The sequence below is a fragment of the Salmo trutta genome, chromosome 12, assembly GCF_901001165.1.
Source record: "Salmo trutta chromosome 12, fSalTru1.1, whole genome shotgun sequence".
In the NCBI taxonomy this organism is placed as follows: Eukaryota; Metazoa; Chordata; class Actinopteri; order Salmoniformes; family Salmonidae; genus Salmo; species Salmo trutta.
In genome coordinates this window covers 65,750,859-65,768,341 of record NC_042968.1, presented here as the reverse complement: position 1 = coordinate 65,768,341, position 17,483 = coordinate 65,750,859, and the positions used below count along the sequence as shown (strand labels likewise).

General features: G+C 40.1%; 1 protein-coding gene across 1 annotated transcript in view; it reads left to right on the top strand.

Moving 5' to 3' along the window:
- Positions 1–4,178: 4,178 nt before the first annotated feature.
- The window catches only part of LOC115204006 (sarcoplasmic/endoplasmic reticulum calcium ATPase 2), a 46,143-nt gene continuing 32,838 nt past the window's right edge, over positions 4,179–17,483 (top strand). Inside the window, exons 1-4 of the mRNA XM_029769195.1 lie at positions 4,179–4,837; positions 7,029–7,046; positions 7,149–7,231; positions 15,025–15,129. Coding sequence (XP_029625055.1) covers positions 4,720–4,837; positions 7,029–7,046; positions 7,149–7,231; positions 15,025–15,129 — 324 coding nt within the window. The 5' untranslated portion in view covers positions 4,179–4,719. The remainder of the gene's footprint in view (positions 4,838–7,028; positions 7,047–7,148; positions 7,232–15,024; positions 15,130–17,483) is intronic.

The window sequence follows — 17,483 nt, the reverse complement described above, 5'->3', positions numbered from 1 at the left end:
ATTACAAATAACATGTAGAGGGCAAATTGACAGCAAGAAGCCCAAACAGATATAATGTTTGTCTAAAACATAATTTCAAACCGTGCTTACATTTGTATATGATCACTTCTTCTCTATTATGCGTGGGAATACTTGGGGACAGATTTCTTTTAAAAAATTCAATTGGAGACGATTTCCTGCTGTTTTTAGTCTATTGTCCCTTCATAAAAATGCTTATATATATGTCGTAACTGGACACACACACACACATATATATATACAGTACCAGTCAAAAGTTTGGATACACCTACTCATTCCAGGGTTTTTCTTTATTTTTACTATTTTCTACATCAGACCAAAGGACAGATTTCCACTGGGCTCATGTTTCTTGGCCCAAGCAAGTCTCTTCTTCTTATTGGTGTCCTTTAGTGGTGGTTTCTTTGCAGAAATTTGACCATGAAGGCCTGATTCTCCTCTGAACAGTTGATGTTGAGATGTGTCTTAACTCTGTGAAGCATTTATTTGGGCTGCAATTTCTGAGGCTGGTAACTGTCATGAACCTATCCTCTGCAGCAGAGGTAACTCTGGGTCTTCCTTTTCTGTGGCGGTCCTGATGAGAGCCAGTTTCATCATTGTGCTTGATGGTTTTTGCGACTGACCTTCATGTCTTAAAGTAATGATGGACTGTCATTTCTCTTGTATTGAATTTGGTAGGGCAGAAGAGGGAGGTACTTTTAAGGGAGGATAGAGTGCAAAATACCTGGAAAAAATGCAGCGATAGACAGCTGTGGAGAAAAATGATGTTGGAGAAAACAAAATGGCGTCTCACATCTTGGTTCAGGAAACAGAAAATAGATAAAAGAGGAGCTCATTAAGCTGCACTGAGAATGCCAGGCAAGCCGCTCTGAGGGAGGAAGAGGGAAAAGAGTACACAGGGATTCACCTCTGAGACTACCACCGAAGAAGAAGACACCTCTGGGACTCATTGTTGGGACTTGGAGGTGGGGCACAATGTCAACTGGTTGGTAGGAGTGGCTAGTGAATCCATAAGCAGGAAAGACAATTCTAAAGAGAACTACAAGGCTAGTCATTGGGTTGTAGGGGAGATTTATTTTTTTTAAATTTATTTGTACTTTATTTAACCAGGTAGGCAAGTTGAGAACAAGTTCTCATTTACAACTGCGACCTGGCCAAGATAAAGCAAAGCAGTTCGACACATATAAACACAGAGTTACACATGGAGTAAAACAAACATACAGTCAATAATACAGTAGAAAAATAAGTCTATATACAATGTGAGCAAATGAGGTGATTGATGGTGAGCTACAAGAATAAAGCAGAAACCTGGGAGGATCGGGGTTTGTCTGGACTTGGACAAAAGGGAGGTGTCCTTTATGGTCTTCCACACAAAGAGCACCTCCATACTTTAAAACCTAAAATACTGAGCCTATACCTACTTATTGGGAAGATATATCCATAGGCCTAGTTCTATACAAAGCTGAACCAATGAAGATCCTACCATTAAAGGTTTCTGTAAAGGAGGAAAACGTGTTGGTGAACTGTGATGACTTGTGTTATGGTTTGGATTGTTTCGCCAATCTCTGTAGAAGGGATGTAAAATCCCAATGGATTTGTTGTTTTTGTTATTGTTACCTTTGAATCTTTACTACCGGTATGTTCACTTCAATATTTGTTACCAAACAGTTTAAACAAAAACATCTTAATAAATGTTTATTTGCCAGTACACACTTTTTGGATGCCTATTATTCCCTATTTTCATACACTATCTATGTCCACTAGAGTGCAGTAGATTAGCACAGATATATGCCCATTGAAGAGTTAGGGCCAGAGGGCTCAATTCCATCAAACGTGCATGGCAGCGGTCTATGTACATTTCTTCCTGGAGTCAAATACAATCACAGAGAGGTTTTCGATAATGTTAGAATGCAAAGTAAACTCACCTAACAGATGGCAATTGTTTGTTGAGATAATGGCCATGACATGATATTTTACTGTGATGTGAAATCTACAACAGTCAGCGTGTCTGTATCTCTGTGTCTCTCAACACTGATCCTGGGGACTCACTATTTATGATGAATTTCACTGCATTTGAACATCAATAAGACACCAATAACCTTTAGCTTTTAATTAACTTTTACATTGTATTAGAGTAATGTGCATTAAACATCTACTGCCAATTCAAAAAGGGTCTGGGACAAGTTCATTGGCAGATCGCCATAACAACCCCACATCAGCTGAACCATGTCACAGTATCTATAAATAACCACAATCTCAGGCAGACAATAGCCAGCTGCAAGAGGCAGAAACCATCTCTTACTACAGTCCACACCCCTGTATAACTCACAACCAGGGACCAATGTCAATCATCACTGCTCAATTTTTCAAAGGCGATATTCTCACACACAACATTCTGTACAGACTAGACTGCTTGGGGCAGTTTTCTGGACACAGATTACGCCTAATCCTGGTCTAAAAAGCATGTTAAATTGTGTATTGATCTTGCTTTTTATTCCAGGACTAGGCTTAATCTGTGTCCAGGAAACTGCCCCCTCGTGTCAATGAAACAGAATGAAGTAGAACTTTACAGGACTCTGCAACATCATTTCAGGTATTATTTTTAGCTGCCTGCTAATAGACACTGATATGGCCATAGATAGCCTATGGGTAATGGGGTGACCTGTGCTGAATCTATGTCCATATCTATCAGGCCATGGGACTTATCTCTCACAGCCCTAATAATACCAGTATCTGGGGGGAATCCATTGCAGACAGATAGAATAGTGATGTCATGATGACAGTGAGGCTCCTAGACACCTAAATAACTACATGCAAGCACACACACGTCATATCCTACTCCCTAATGAACATGTACTACTAACCAAAAATACTATCCACAGCTTGCTTTGTGTTGAAAGTTGGTTACTTTGTGCAAGGTAGCTGTTACAGCATCCTCTCCACTCTGTGACTATCATCTTCCTGTAGAGTAGGGGTTTCATCCAAGCCATTTACTATTGGTGGTCTGAACATTACAGTAGGAGCCAGCACATAGTGGCTCACACTGGAGAGGATGAGGAACTATTTAACATCTGACTGACGTGACCTTGAATGGAGGATGCAGCCTCTCATGTCCAGGATTGACAGAACGACTATTGTGAGTGAGGGAGAGGTGACAGGTCAATGACTCATATGAGCAGACTCAACGGTTTACATTTTTGTTAATTTATAGGGAATAGAGAATTCTTTAGAGGGATTCTCAAGAAAGAAAACAAGTAGCTGGCCAGTACAATGCAGAAAACTTTTGTTAAATATTTACAGATAATATTGACAAAGAATAAATATACTGTAAGTAGGAGCATGGTTTACATGGTTTACATAACATCAGGACATACAACTGCAATGTGTTTCGACTACAAGAATCTTCTTCAGGCAGCGTTGAGGGATTCTCACAAATTTGACTAAATAATCTGGACCAAGCTAATATGAAAACCCTGAAGACGTCATTGACCTCCAGAAGCCCATCAGTCCCACAATGTCATGCTGGTGTCCATCAATGCAACCATCCTGTACAAACAATAGATAACTAACCTATCTGAATCATAGCTCACAACCCAGGTCTGCTTTCCAATATAACATGAATTTTCAACTGGGCTCTTATCAAATGGGTCAAGCAAATGTGATTTTGATAGTATTATTGATTTGTGTCTTGCTGACCTTAGTACACTTGTGTTTGGATTAATACTAGATGTCAGCTGTAGTAGGCTATGCTAAATCAAGAAAGGAAATAGCATTCAAGATAAGATGTTCACTTTTCTTAAATCCCTAAATTACATAGACACGTATAAGCCTATCTACTTGTGTTTTTTCATCCTCTGTTCAAGTGATATGCCAAGACTTTACAGATAATCTAGTTTTTACTAGCTCTTTAAAATATTGCTGTTATATTAATGCTCTCAATAATACCACATCATTTATTTTAATGGGCTGTAATATATATATTACAGTCCATTAAAACAAAAAAACACCAAAAAAACACACCATTTTTTTTTTATATATATATAAATATATTTGAGGAGAGTCAGCTGATCAGAGACACCGGAGAAAGATCTGGAAGAAAAAGGGATTTCCGGAGTCTCTCCAGCCAATAAGCGCATTCCACATGCGGACACCGAGCGCAGTACTCGGAGCATGCGAACTGGTAGCGGACAAATGCGATTGGTGCTGATGGTGATAGTAGTGAATCCGCGGCAGCACACAAGAAGTAATAGACTGCGGACATCCACCAAGGCAGTACTTTCAGACCTACCGTCTTGCATTAACTTACTACGCATGTCTTAATTTATTGCTCCGTTAAAAATGAAATAGTTTTGATGGTGGTAGCTATGAATTATCCATATTTCATTGTTGTGCCTGGAACGTTGTAACCGGCGAGTTTGAGGGGGTAAGGCATTGCTCTCGTAACAAGTGGCGAGGAGGGCTAACGCAGTCATTACACTAGCCAGTTTTTTTTACTGCATGTGAGGTTATTAAGCTAGCTACAGAAGTTTTTGGGATAACATACATTTCGAGATTGTTCTGCATTTTTCTCCAGCGTGAGTTGAGGGAAGACGCAAAAGAAGTGAAGAATCAGTGGGGTTCTTGAGGTTTCTTCAATTAACTATCTAGATAGCTGTCTAGCTAAGCAGCTAAATTAGCTAGTGTTTCCTCGAGCGGCTACTCACCATGGAGAACGCTCACACAAAGACGGTGGAGGAAGTTTACAGTCATTTCAACGTGAACGAAAGCACAGGTCTAGGTGTAGACCAAGTGAAGAGGCAGCGGGAAAAATGGGGACCTAATGGTGAGTAACATGTTTTTGAAATGTGATATCCCTTGCCTGGCAACACGGTGCACGGCCTGTTAGCTCGCTAGCATTCTTAAGCAACCGGCATGCTTGAAAAAATATTGCTGACGTCACGAACATGTTCAGGCTGACAGACAATGACTGTGTAAAAAAAAAACGACAAATTATTTCTGTAAACTGAAACAAAATGCTGCACATTTTGTAATGATATGCCGATTCTAAACGATGTTCAATTCCTATTTCTTAGCTATGTTTAGTTCATCCAGTCCACGTCTATCTAGATGTAATTTCCCTTTTGATTTTTTTTCCCGGAAAACGTTCGTTCTGTTGAGTTTCTCAACTTCAAAATGTACAACGTATCAATGCCTAAATAAAGTATTCACACCGCTTGAGACTCCCCCCCCCCCCCCCCACACATTTTGTTGTTACAGACTGAATTTAAAATGGATTCAATTGATTTTTTGTCATACACAATACCCCTTAATGTCAAAGTGGAATTATGTTTAGAGAAATGTACAAATGAAAAGCTGGAATGTATTTAGCCCCTTTATGGCAATCCTAAATACGTTAAGGAGTAAAAATGTGTAAGTTGCATGGGCTCCCTCTGTGTGCAATAATGGTGTTTAACATGATTTTTTTTTAAATGACTATCTCATCACTGTACTCCACACATATAATTATCTTTAAGGTCCCTCAGTCGAGCAGTGAATTTCAAACCCAGATTCAACCAAAGACCAGGAAGGTTGCCAATGCTTCGCAAAGAAGGGGACACCTATTGGTAGATGGGTAAAAGCAGACATTGAATATCCCATTGAGCATGGTGACATTATGAATTACACTTTGGATGGTGTATCAATGCAGTCACTACAAAGATACAGGTGTCCTAACTCCGTTGCCAGAGAGAACAGAAACCACTCAGGGATTTCACAATGAGAGGCCACTGGTGACTTTAAAACAGTTTGCGTTTAATGGCTGTGATAGAACTGAGGATGGCTTAACATTGTAGTTACTCCACAATACAAACTTAATTATAGAGTGTAAAGGAAGCCTGTACAGAATACCAATATAAAAATAAAAAAAATGCATCCTGTTTGTAATAAGGCACCAAAGTAAAACTGCAAAACATTTGGCAAAGAAATTAGCTTTATGTCGTGAATAGAAAGCGTTATGTTTGGGGCAAAACCAACACATTACTGAGTAACACTTCATATTTTCAAGCATGGCTGCGTCATGTTGTGGGTATGCTTGTCAACGGCAAGGACTAGGGAGTTTTTATGTTAATAATAAACAGAATAAAGCTAAGCACAGGCAGAATCCTAGAGGGAAACCTTGTTCAGTCTGCTTTCCAACAGACACTGGAAGACAAATTCACCTTTCAGCAGGATAATAACCTAAAACACAAGGCCAAATATTTGTGTGTGTGTGTGTATATATATATATATATATATATATATATATATATATATATATATATATATATATATATATACACACACACACTGCAGTTGCTTACCAAGATGACATTGAATGTTCCTGAGTGGCCTAGTTACAGTTTACACTTAAATTGACTTAAATCTATAGCAAGACTTGAAAATGGCTGTCAAGTAATGATCAACAACCAACTTGACAGAGCTTGAAAACAAAATTGTACATTCTAAGTTGTTGAGTTCTTAGACTGTAATCGCTGCCAAAGGTGACTAACGTATTTACTCGGTGTGAATACCTAGGTAAATTTAGATATTTCAGAATTTAATTTTCAATTCACTCGCAAAATATTTAAAACTAGTATTCACTTTGTCATTGGTGTATTGTATGGAGATAGGTGAGATTGGTTTAATCCATTTTGAATTCAGTTTGTAACACAACAAAATGTGAATTATTTAAGGCTGATGCTTTCTGAAGGCACTGCACATATGGTTGAGAAACCCAGCTAGCTAGTTCTGTCGTAACATTCTGGAACACGCTCTTTTCACGCTACTTTGATTCAGTGATTAAAAAAAAAATTAAAAAAAAAATTCATAGCGGGTTACCAGAGCATTTTCACTAACCCTTATCCTAACCTGCTGTGTAAGTTCTAACCTGTTATGAAAAAGTCACTTTGGTTTCGAAGTGGCATAAAGAGTGTTTCACGTAACATTTCTCTCACTGTTCTCTATTTTCGGTGTGGTGTCCCTTGGATCAATCGCAGAATTGCCTGCTGAGGAGGGTAAGCAAATTGTTTCTTTTTGGATAGTTTACTTCTTCAAAGCCACAATTGAAGGTATCCCATTATTTGGATGCTATCAAAACCTCTCTTTTGTTCTCTTAGGAAAATCTTTATGGGAACTGGTGGTTGAACAGTTTGAAGATCTGCTTGTGAGGATTCTTCTTCTTGCAGCCTGCATATCCTTTGTAAGTATAAAATGACTCAATTCAGGAACATGAGTATCATAGTAAGTTTCATATCTGTCCAGAATAAATAGGAACATAATTGGGCCACGCACAAATCTCCTGTAAGGCAGACCGTACCCCATAAGGTTTTCTTTAGGGTTCAAACACACCAATGGCGTTTGCCTGCAGAGAGTACTTGTGAATGGATTTATACATGTAGAATTGCACAGAAAATGTCAACAGCGCGCAGAGCAATTGGTAGATAAATGGTAGATCCACATTCAGTGCGACGTGTGCCACCATTTAGAAAATGCAACCCCCTAGGTTTTCATTAGGCCTGATGCCCACAGCTCCAGCCTCATGATGGATTTATATAGAATCTGACTTTATTCTGGTGAAAAATATAATGAACTGGCATTTGTCCAGTACTATAGGAATAATTGGTTATTGCTCCTACTTGTATGTCATTACGTCTTAGGTTACAGTATTGGAAAGGGGTGTGTGTAGTCCTGGTTGGTCCCTGGATGGGAGACCAGATGCTGCTCGAAGTGGTGTTGGGGGGGGCTATTAGGAGGCACCCTTTACTCTGTTCTAAAAATAAATGCCCCAGGGCAGTGTGTAGGGTGCCGTCTTTCTGATGGGACATAAAACGGGTGTCCTGACTCTGGTCATTAAAGATCCCGTGGCACTTATCATAAGAGTAGGGGTGTTTACTCCTTCCTATAGCACAGTGGTTCTCAAACCTCTCCTCGGGGACCCCCAGACGTTTCACAATTTTGTTTGGGTGTAGCCCTCAACTAGTTCACCTGATTAATGAAGTCACGGGCTTGATGATTAGTTGGCAGGTTGAATCAGGTGTGCTAGCTCTGGAATAGATCAAATGCATGGAATGGCTGGGGGTCTTTGAGGAGAGTTTTGAGAACCACTGCTGTTGCCTGGTTGGCTGATATTCAATGCCACATTGCTGTAAATATCACCAGCAGCAAGGACACATGGTGATGATGGTCAGGAATCTAGTAAATATAGTAAATCACATCTAGTATTAGGCAGATCACATAAACAAGTCCCGGGCGGGCTTGAGCTGTCAAGCTGTTCATGTTTGACATTTGATTTGATAGGTTGTACCCCTGTGTTCGGAGGAGGATAAACTTATGTGACACATTTCTAGGTCTGGCCTAGATTCTGATTGAGCGGACAAGTTACTCCTGTCCCTGTTCTGAAATAGTCTTAGACCTCTCCCATTCTCTGGAGAAGATTTGCTGAATTGGGACAAACTCATTACGCTCAATACATTTACTAATGCGCAGTAGTGAGAGGCTTTCAATCCCCTGTTCATAGCTCAAATGATTGTCATTATATTATTGACTGTGTTATTGCCAGAGAGCTTGACAAGGCTAATTAGTTGGGCTCTGAGTTAATGATGCCAAGGCCTTTGTAGTGTACTCTGCTGCTAGAGGAGGAGTTCTACTCGGGTCCATCTCCTCCCTGTATATTGATTGACTGTCGGAGACATCAAAATAGAATGAGGGTGTGGCTATTTAACCTCCTCATTCAAAGAAGTGGTCATTGCATTGTATAGCAATCAAGATCAAGCTTGGCCTTTATGAACACTGTTGTGAGGGAGGCTACCACTCCAGCCCTGAAGTGTAGACTAGTTTGACATGTGCAGTTGTCAGTATATCTACAGTTATACCCTCCATTTCTCTGAGTCATTTCTGTGAGGTAAAATGTTTGGGCCTCATCAGATTGATTTGATCTCTTATGTAATCTGGTCATTCAAACTGCGCTGGTTAAAATCTACGCATCTGATTTCAGTAGCTGAGAAGGACTTTATGGAAATGTACACCACTTCAAAGAGTAGTCGCTTGCTGTTCAGATAAAGGACTGAATGCTTAGCAAGAGACTGGGTGCCTGAACAGGATAGAGTTGTGTGGTGCTTTGAATTTGAACTACTACAGTTATTAGCATGTTCAACTAGGGCTGTGACAGTCATGGAATTTTGGATGATGGTTATGTCAGCCAAATGACCGCCCGCACAATTTTTATAATCGTTCAAATGGCAACAACAAAAAATATTTTGACACTTTTACTCTGCTCCTGAATGCCTGAGCTGCTGCAAAATGTGCACGAAAGTTAGATGGCTAGCTAATGTGCTTGCTAAAATAAAAAAAATGTGGTCACATACACATGGTTATCAGATGTTAATGCGAGTGTAGTGAAATGCTTGTGCTTCTAGTTCCGACAGTGCATTAATCTAACAAGTGATCTAACAATTTCCCAACAACAACCTAATACACATAAATCTAAAGGGGTGAATGAGAATATGTACATAAGTATATGGATGAGCGATGTCCGAGTGGCATAGGCAAGGTGCAGTAGGTGGTGTAAATGTCATATGAGTAATATAAGATATGTAAACATTATTGAAGTGGCATTGTTTAAAGTGACTAGTGGTCCATTTATTAAAGTGGATTGGGTTTCAATGTAGGCAGCAGCCTCCCTGAGTTAGTGATTGCTGTTTAGCAGTCTGATGGCCTTGAGATAGAAGCTGTTTTTTCAGTCTCTCCGTCCCAGCTTTGATGCACCTGTACTGACCTCGCCTTCTGGATGGTAGTGGTGTGAACAGGCAGTGGCTTGGGTGGTTGTCCCTGATCTTTTTGGCCTTCCTGTGACATCAGCTGCTGTAGGTGTCATGGAGGGCAGGTAGTTTGCCCTCGGTGGTGTGTTGTGCAGACCGCACCACCATCTGGAGAGCCTTGCGGTTGAGGGCGGTGCAGTTGCTGTACCAGGCTGTGATACAGCCCGACAGGATGCTCTCGATTGTGCATCTGTAAAAGTTTGTCAGGGTTTTGGGTGACAAGCCAAATTTCTTCAGCCTCCTGAGGTTGAAGAGGTGCTGTTGCGCCTTCTTCACCACACTGTCTGTGTGGGTGGACCATTTCAGTTTGTCTGTGATGTGTACGCCGAGGAACTTAAAAACTTTCCACGTTCTCCACTGCTGTCCCTTCGATGTGGATAGGGGGGGGGGGGTTCTCCCTCTGCTGTTTCCTGAAGTCCACGATCATCTCCTTTGTTTTGTTGATGTTGAGTGAGAGGTTGTTTTCCCGACACCACACTCCAAGTGCCCTCACCTCCTCCCTGTAGGCTGTCTCGTTGTTGTTGTTGTTGGTAATCAAGCCCACTACTGTTGTCGTCTGCAAACTTGATGATTGAGTTGGAGGAGTGCATGGCTACGCAGTCGTGGGTGAACAGGAAGTACAGGAGGGGGCTGAGCATGTACCCTTGTGGGGCCCCAGTGTTGAGGGTCAGCAAAGTGGATATGTTTCCTACCTTCACCACCTGGGGGTGGCCCGTTAGGAAGTTCAGGACCCAATTGCACAGGACGGGGTTGAGACCCAGGGCCTCCAGCTTGATGATGAGCATGGAGGATACTATGGTGTTGAATGCTGAGCTGTAGTCAATGAACAACATTCTTACATAAGTATTCCTCTTGTCCAGATGGGATAGGGCAGTGTGATTGCGATTGCATCGTCTGTGGACCTATTAGAGCGGTATGCAAACTGAATTTGGTCTAGGGTGGCCGGTAAGGTGGAAGTGAAATGATCCTTGACTAGTCTCTCAAAGCACTTCATGATGACAGAAGTGAGCGCTACGGGGCGGTAGTCATTTAGTTCAGTTATCTTTGCCTTCTTGGGTACAGGAACAATGGTAGCCATCTTGAAGCATGTGGGGACAATGGACTGGCATAGGTAGCGAGTGAATATATCCGTAAAAATGCTGTCTGCACATGCTCTGAGGACGTGGCTAGGGATTCCGTCTGGGCCAGCAGCCTTGCGAGGGTTAACACGTTTAAATGTTTTACTCACGTCAGCCACGTGAGTAGCTTAACCAGTTTCAAATCAATCCATATGAAACGAAGCATCTGCTAACAAGGCCAGTTCACATACTCAATGCTGGATATGCCCTCCTAGCTAGCGAAGTGAAGTTCTTGCTAATGGCACAATGTGTTCATGATAACGCAGTTTTTGTTCTTCTGTGGTTAGTGCACTGCTCTCTATTGTTCATTGAGTCACTATTGGCTGCTTGTTAAGTCGCTAGATTCTGTTTTGCCCTGGCCGCGATGACGTCACAGCACACATTTGCGTTGTTGCCACACGGCTGCGGTTCCTTATTTTATTTATAAACAAAAAAAAAATGTGTTTATTATAGTTTTTGGGATGAGTGCCACAATTTATTAAACGGATGGCTCCTGGGAACTGTGTCATGTTAAAGGTAACTTTTCAACGTGCATCATCTTCCGACAGGTGCCATTATGTGGGAACAAACTCGACTGCATGACTGCCCGGCAGTCACATCTTCAGTCAGCTGTTTGTTCCACAATACATTTTTTTTGTACGTGTACTTTTTTTAAACTGTCAAGACGGTTGTTTTCATGATTTTCATCCATAATCGGTGGTTGGGCGACTATACTATTACCATGCTAGCCATATGTTCAAAATTGGATTTGATTGATGTAACTGGAAGTCCTTGTAGAAGGTGCTGATGGGTAGCATTTGTCCACTGACAGCTCTCTGCAATAGCATTCCCTTGCCTTGATGTATAGATAACAAGCTATTTGATGGGCTTGTGCTGACCACATTTTCAGCCCAGACGAGCTTTGTCACTGTCCAATGGCTATTATTTTACCAAATTGAATGTCTCCTTGTTACCAAGTAATTGCCTTTGCCCTGATTTTACAATATTGCTCCTGGCTCTGTTACCTTGACTCTTGCCTCTGGCTCGCCTCATCTCCTCTAGTGTTGCACAAAACGTTGGTACTTTTTCAATACTAGAACACAAACGGTTTATTACTTCTGTCAAATGAGACTCACATGGTATACTGGTTGAGCAGATCATGTGTATCAGTGCAGCCAATGATCCCTTATAGCATGAGTGCACCGTTCATGCCTCTTGCCTGCTCCACTTAGTCATTGCTACAACACCGGGAAGCAATATGTTCTCTCCCCACTCATGCTGCACAGGAGTTAACACACTCGAATATGCCCCAGTATTTGTGCGTTAGATGTTGACGATGAGTTTGACGTGTCTCCTAACGCCCAGGAAACCCGGACTCAAACTCCCATTAGACAGCTCTACAAGCGTTCTCAAAATGTTTGTTACTTACTATATATGGAGTTTTGCTGAGCAACCATCTTCATTCATTTTTTAAAAAAGGAAGGGGAAAAAATGTGTAATTACATTTCAAGGAACTTCCAATTGCTCATTACTGCCATGCACCGGGATATTTGGAAATGGCCACGGGATGGTTGTAAAATACCATCAATCACTTTTTTTTTAATTTTTTTTTTACTTTCTTTTGTAGAGATGTTTTATTTTTTATGAATGTGAATATTTGTAGCTACTTTAAGTAAATACTTGCGCAATACGTTCCAGAGAAATCAGATCGTGTTCTTACTTTCACCTGCTTCAATTTGAAGCTTACCGGTAGTCCCAGTCATGTGGTGTTTGTTTACAAGCGCACAACCACGAGAGACCGGAGCCTAGTTACAGTGTGGAATTCACAACAAAATGTTTGCCAGCTAGATATCTTCTAAATATTTAAAATGACTGTCTAAAATGTGGCAAATGCTCTGTAGTTGTGCATTTGGTTTGCTAATTTAGTAGCTAAGTGGTTAGCTTCCCAAATCAAGTTTTGCTTGGTAACAGCAGAGAATTCCCTCCTGGATCAAGAGTGTTGCTGTCTTACATTTGCTTTGTCCATGGAGCAAACTGAGTAGCATTTTTTTGTTACTTGTATAACTTAATGAGCTGGGATTTCTGTCTTTACAAATACTTTAGGTAAGCGACTGTATAAAATGTTAGCAATGCTCTCATTAGCATTTAGTTAGCATTGCTGTACTTGTTAGCATTGCTAACCTTCGGATTACAATAGCGGCTGTTGTGTTCAGTTTCGGTATTACCGAATATCCCGGTATGGCACAAGGTCTGTATGAAGGTATGACAATCTGGATACCGGCCAAGCATAGTTGCTTGTACATTTTTATTTTGACCTTTTCTGTAAGTACATACCGGACCACTTACCATTCAAATAAATTATCATTGTTATAATTTTTTTCATGTATTTTAATTGGCCGATGTTAACCGTTCATGGAAATATTTGTATCTGTCTTTATTCCTCAAATAAAGCACCAACATTGTATACACAAATGGGTGTGGTCATTTTTATAATTTTTCAATGCCTGCCTTGAGAGGGCGCTCTACGAGCTGTTCACTGAATATCATTCAATCTGTAAGTCAGGACGTGGGCATGGTGGTTTGACAATGAGTAGCTTGCCAGCAACAGAATATTTGAATAAGTAAATAATCAAAAGTACACTTCAAGCAAGCAGCCCTGTTCTCATAGCGAGGTAGTTAGCCTAGCTAGTGATTAATCTTTGCTACTTCTGTACGAACAGTGGAATGGCGCTGACGTGAACTCAACCTTGATACAAGATTAACACTTACTGTCTGGGCCTGTTAACTTCTTATGGCTTGATACACATGGGGAAACTGAGTGTGAACCCAGCAGCGTTGCAGTTTTTTTCACATTCAAATCGTTGCACTTGGCACCAACTACCATACCCTGTTCAAAGGTACTTAAGTGTTTTGTCTTGCCCATTCACCCTCTGAATGGTACACAATCGATGTCTTGAGGCTTAAAAATCCTTCTTTAACCTGTCTCCTCCCCTTCTACACTGATTTTTAAAGTGGATTTAACAAGTGTCATAAGGGATCATAGCATTCACCTGGTCAGTCTGTCATAGAAAGATCAGGTGCTCCTAAAGTTTTGTACACAATGTGTAATTTCAATGATGGTTTTGGTAAGAAAACATTACGTAATGAACAGTTGGCGTGTGCTTGTCATAAGCTCTTATTGTGAGGTTGCCATAGTGTTTCTTTACATGACCTTTGACTTGTAAAGCACTAGTGAATTTACTCAATACAAATGCTGACACTAACATCTAGTGGTTTCATTATGAAGTGCATGTTACTGTATTTCACTGCATAGTTTGTAAACAGTGCAGTTTCAGATGTACTTTGAGACAGTTTAGTGTGCTTGTGATGCTTCAGCATCAACCCTTCTGCATTCTTATCCACTGCCGTAGAAAAATCTTTAAGTTGTACCTAAGGTAAACTGAACAAGTGTTTTTATAGATGCAGTTGCTTTTTGGTGGTTCATTTAAACCACAAATAAAATATTCTGTTCATTTGCGTTTAGAAATCATTTAGAGTATCTGTTAATCCTTTGGAACACAACTTGTTTTGGTATTTTTCATTCCACTTCTAAAAATACCATCTCGGCAGATCGGTGACTTTTGCCTCCCTAAAATTGGTATCAGACCCAAAAATCCCATATCATTGGCGCTGTAGTTGTTAGTTTGGTAAAAAATAAAGTTAAATGAATAGCAGGATTTGTATAATTGATTAATTTATGCATACGTGGCTTTAAATGTTTTTTTTTATTTTTATTTTTTATTTTTTTTTATCAAGTATCGTAATACCAAACTTGGTATCGATGTAAAAATGCGGTTATTGTTACAAGACTAATGTCTTCTACATCCTGAAGCTGATACCTGATTGAGACGTTAATATCTGGTAGTGCAGGGCATAATATTTCTAAAGCTGGTATCTGAGACGTTCATATCTGGTAGTGCAGGGCATAATATGTCTAAAGCTGGTATCTGAGACGTTAATATCTGGTAGTGCAGGGCATAATCTGTCAATCTGTTATGCATGTGTTGCTGTTTGACTTGTCTGCCTATTTTTCCTCTAAGGTGCTGGCCTGGTTCGAGGAGGGAGAGGAGACCATCACAGCATTCGTTGAGCCTTTTGTAATTTTGCTGATTCTTATAGCCAATGCTATTGTGGGTGTCTGGCAGGTAAGCAGCTCTTTTAAAACATTTTCTTTTTAATATGGTTAGCTTAGTTATTCTTTGGGGTCGGATTTACCGTCCTACCCGAACAGTAATTGTTAATTGATTGTAGTAGACCTAGCTTGTGATGGGTTTAGGCCACATCTCCAGGCCATATAACATACATGGGTCAGAACCAATTCCAGATCACATTTTTTGTTGTTGCTCATATTACATTGTCTACCTTAGGAAAATACCTCATATTTAGTGACAGATGTCGCCTCAGTGTCAAACTGCATATAACTACCAAAGTTGCAGTTATGAAAATTGGTCAACTGGTTGTCATGCAAAAGACTGCCGGTCTCACGGTAATTGACTGTTAATTAACAAACACGGCCTCCATGCATACAAGCCGCTGATGTGCGCCTTTGGAACATCTGCATGTAAAAAACACATGTACATCAATTTAATATACACCATCACAATGAATCAATTTATTTTAGACAGCGCTAAAGAAACATGAAGAAAATGTATTTCAGAAGAACAGAATGAGTTTTCTTACTGTGTGTTATCTGACTATGTGCCATGCCTATAGGCTTGTTCATTTAGCAAACAAGATATGCTTAAGTCCCGTGCAATTATTTCATATGATTTTAATATAATTGAACTTAGCTGAATAAAATAGAAAGGATATTATTCCCATTACAGAGCGAGTGCACATATGAAGTGGCTATGTTGAGTGTAAACGTGATCATTTGAAACACGTCTTATATGCTGGATTTAGAGTTATTTGGCAACATTTAGAGTTGAATGATACAAACTTCAGAATGTCTTAGAAATCAAAACATGCAGTATATGGGCTGCACAATGTTACTATAGGCTATTGATGATTTAGAAAGTAGTAAAAAAAGCTTGCTCTCTGTTCCATGCCTCAGGCTGCACATGCTGTTCATATTTTCACTTCTACATTTAATCAGGTCTTTACTAAACAAGTACATTTGTTTTGATTTAGAATTGCCCATTATCAAATGGGCAGGGGAAAAAAGACATCCATATACCCTTGAATAGTAACTGGAGGCCGCTTTCCAGCTGGTTTGTTTTTCAGACCACTCCGGTAATTTCACTCCATGCATCAACCACTGTTTAAGGAGCATGCCACCACTTGCTGCACAACGGGTTATATTCTGCCCAAACTCTCTCTGCCATAGGCTCCCCAACCCTGTTCCTGCATTTACCCCGTGCTTGGGGAAACGTAGTGAAGCCTTTTGAGGACCCCTTCGAGATAAAATCCCGTTAACGGGATTGGTTGGACAACAACCAGTGAGGGAGCACGGCGCGAAATTCAAAACACACAAATCTCAAAATTAAAATTCAAGTATTATACTACATTTTAAAGATAATCTTCTCGTTACTTCAACCACATTGTCCGATTTCAAAAAGGCTTTACGGTGAAAGCAAAACATTAGATTATTTTAGGATAGCACTTTAGCAAAAAAAAAACAGCCATTTTCAAGCACGGATAGCCGTCACAAAACAAGATATACAGCTAAAATTAAGCACTAACCTTTGACAATCTTCATCAGATGACACTCCTAGGACATCATGTTAGACAATACATGCATTTTTTTGTTCGATCAAGTTCATATTTATATCCAAAAACCCCATTTTTTTATATTGGCGCGTGACATTCAGAAAATGTTTTCTCCCCATAACTTTCGGTGAATGTGCACATCAATTTACAGAAATACTCATCATAAACATTGACAAAATTTATAACAATTATTTAAAGAATTATAGATAATCTACTCCTTTATGCAACCGCTGTATCAGATTTCAATAACTTTACGGAGAAAGCACATTGTTCAATATTCTGAGTACAGAACTTAGCCTTCAATGCTAAGCTATACAGTTAGCCTACAACCACGGCGTCGACAAATCTCTAAAATATGTTGGAAATATTTTCATACCTTTGCTGATCTTCGGCGGAATGCACTCGGAAGGACTTCCTCAAGAAATGTTCATTTGTTCTGCAAAGTCCATCATTTATGTCCAAATACCTCCGTTTTGTTGGCCCATCAGAACACTATTACAATGCCATGAGGCGTGGGCGCAAATCCATAGACAAAGGTCAAAAGTTCCATTACCCTTTGTAGAAACATGTCAAACGATGTTTACAATCAATCTTTAGGGTATTTTTTAACGTAAAATTGTGATAATTTTCCAACCGGACAATAGGTATTCATCCCAGAAGAAAAATAACGAACAGCGAACTCGTGTGCACGCGCATCACGAGACACCTGTCCTCAGACTGGCCACTGATTGACTGAGCCACAATTTTCTGCCCGGTAACAGGAGAGGGATGAAACCAGTTTCTAAAGATT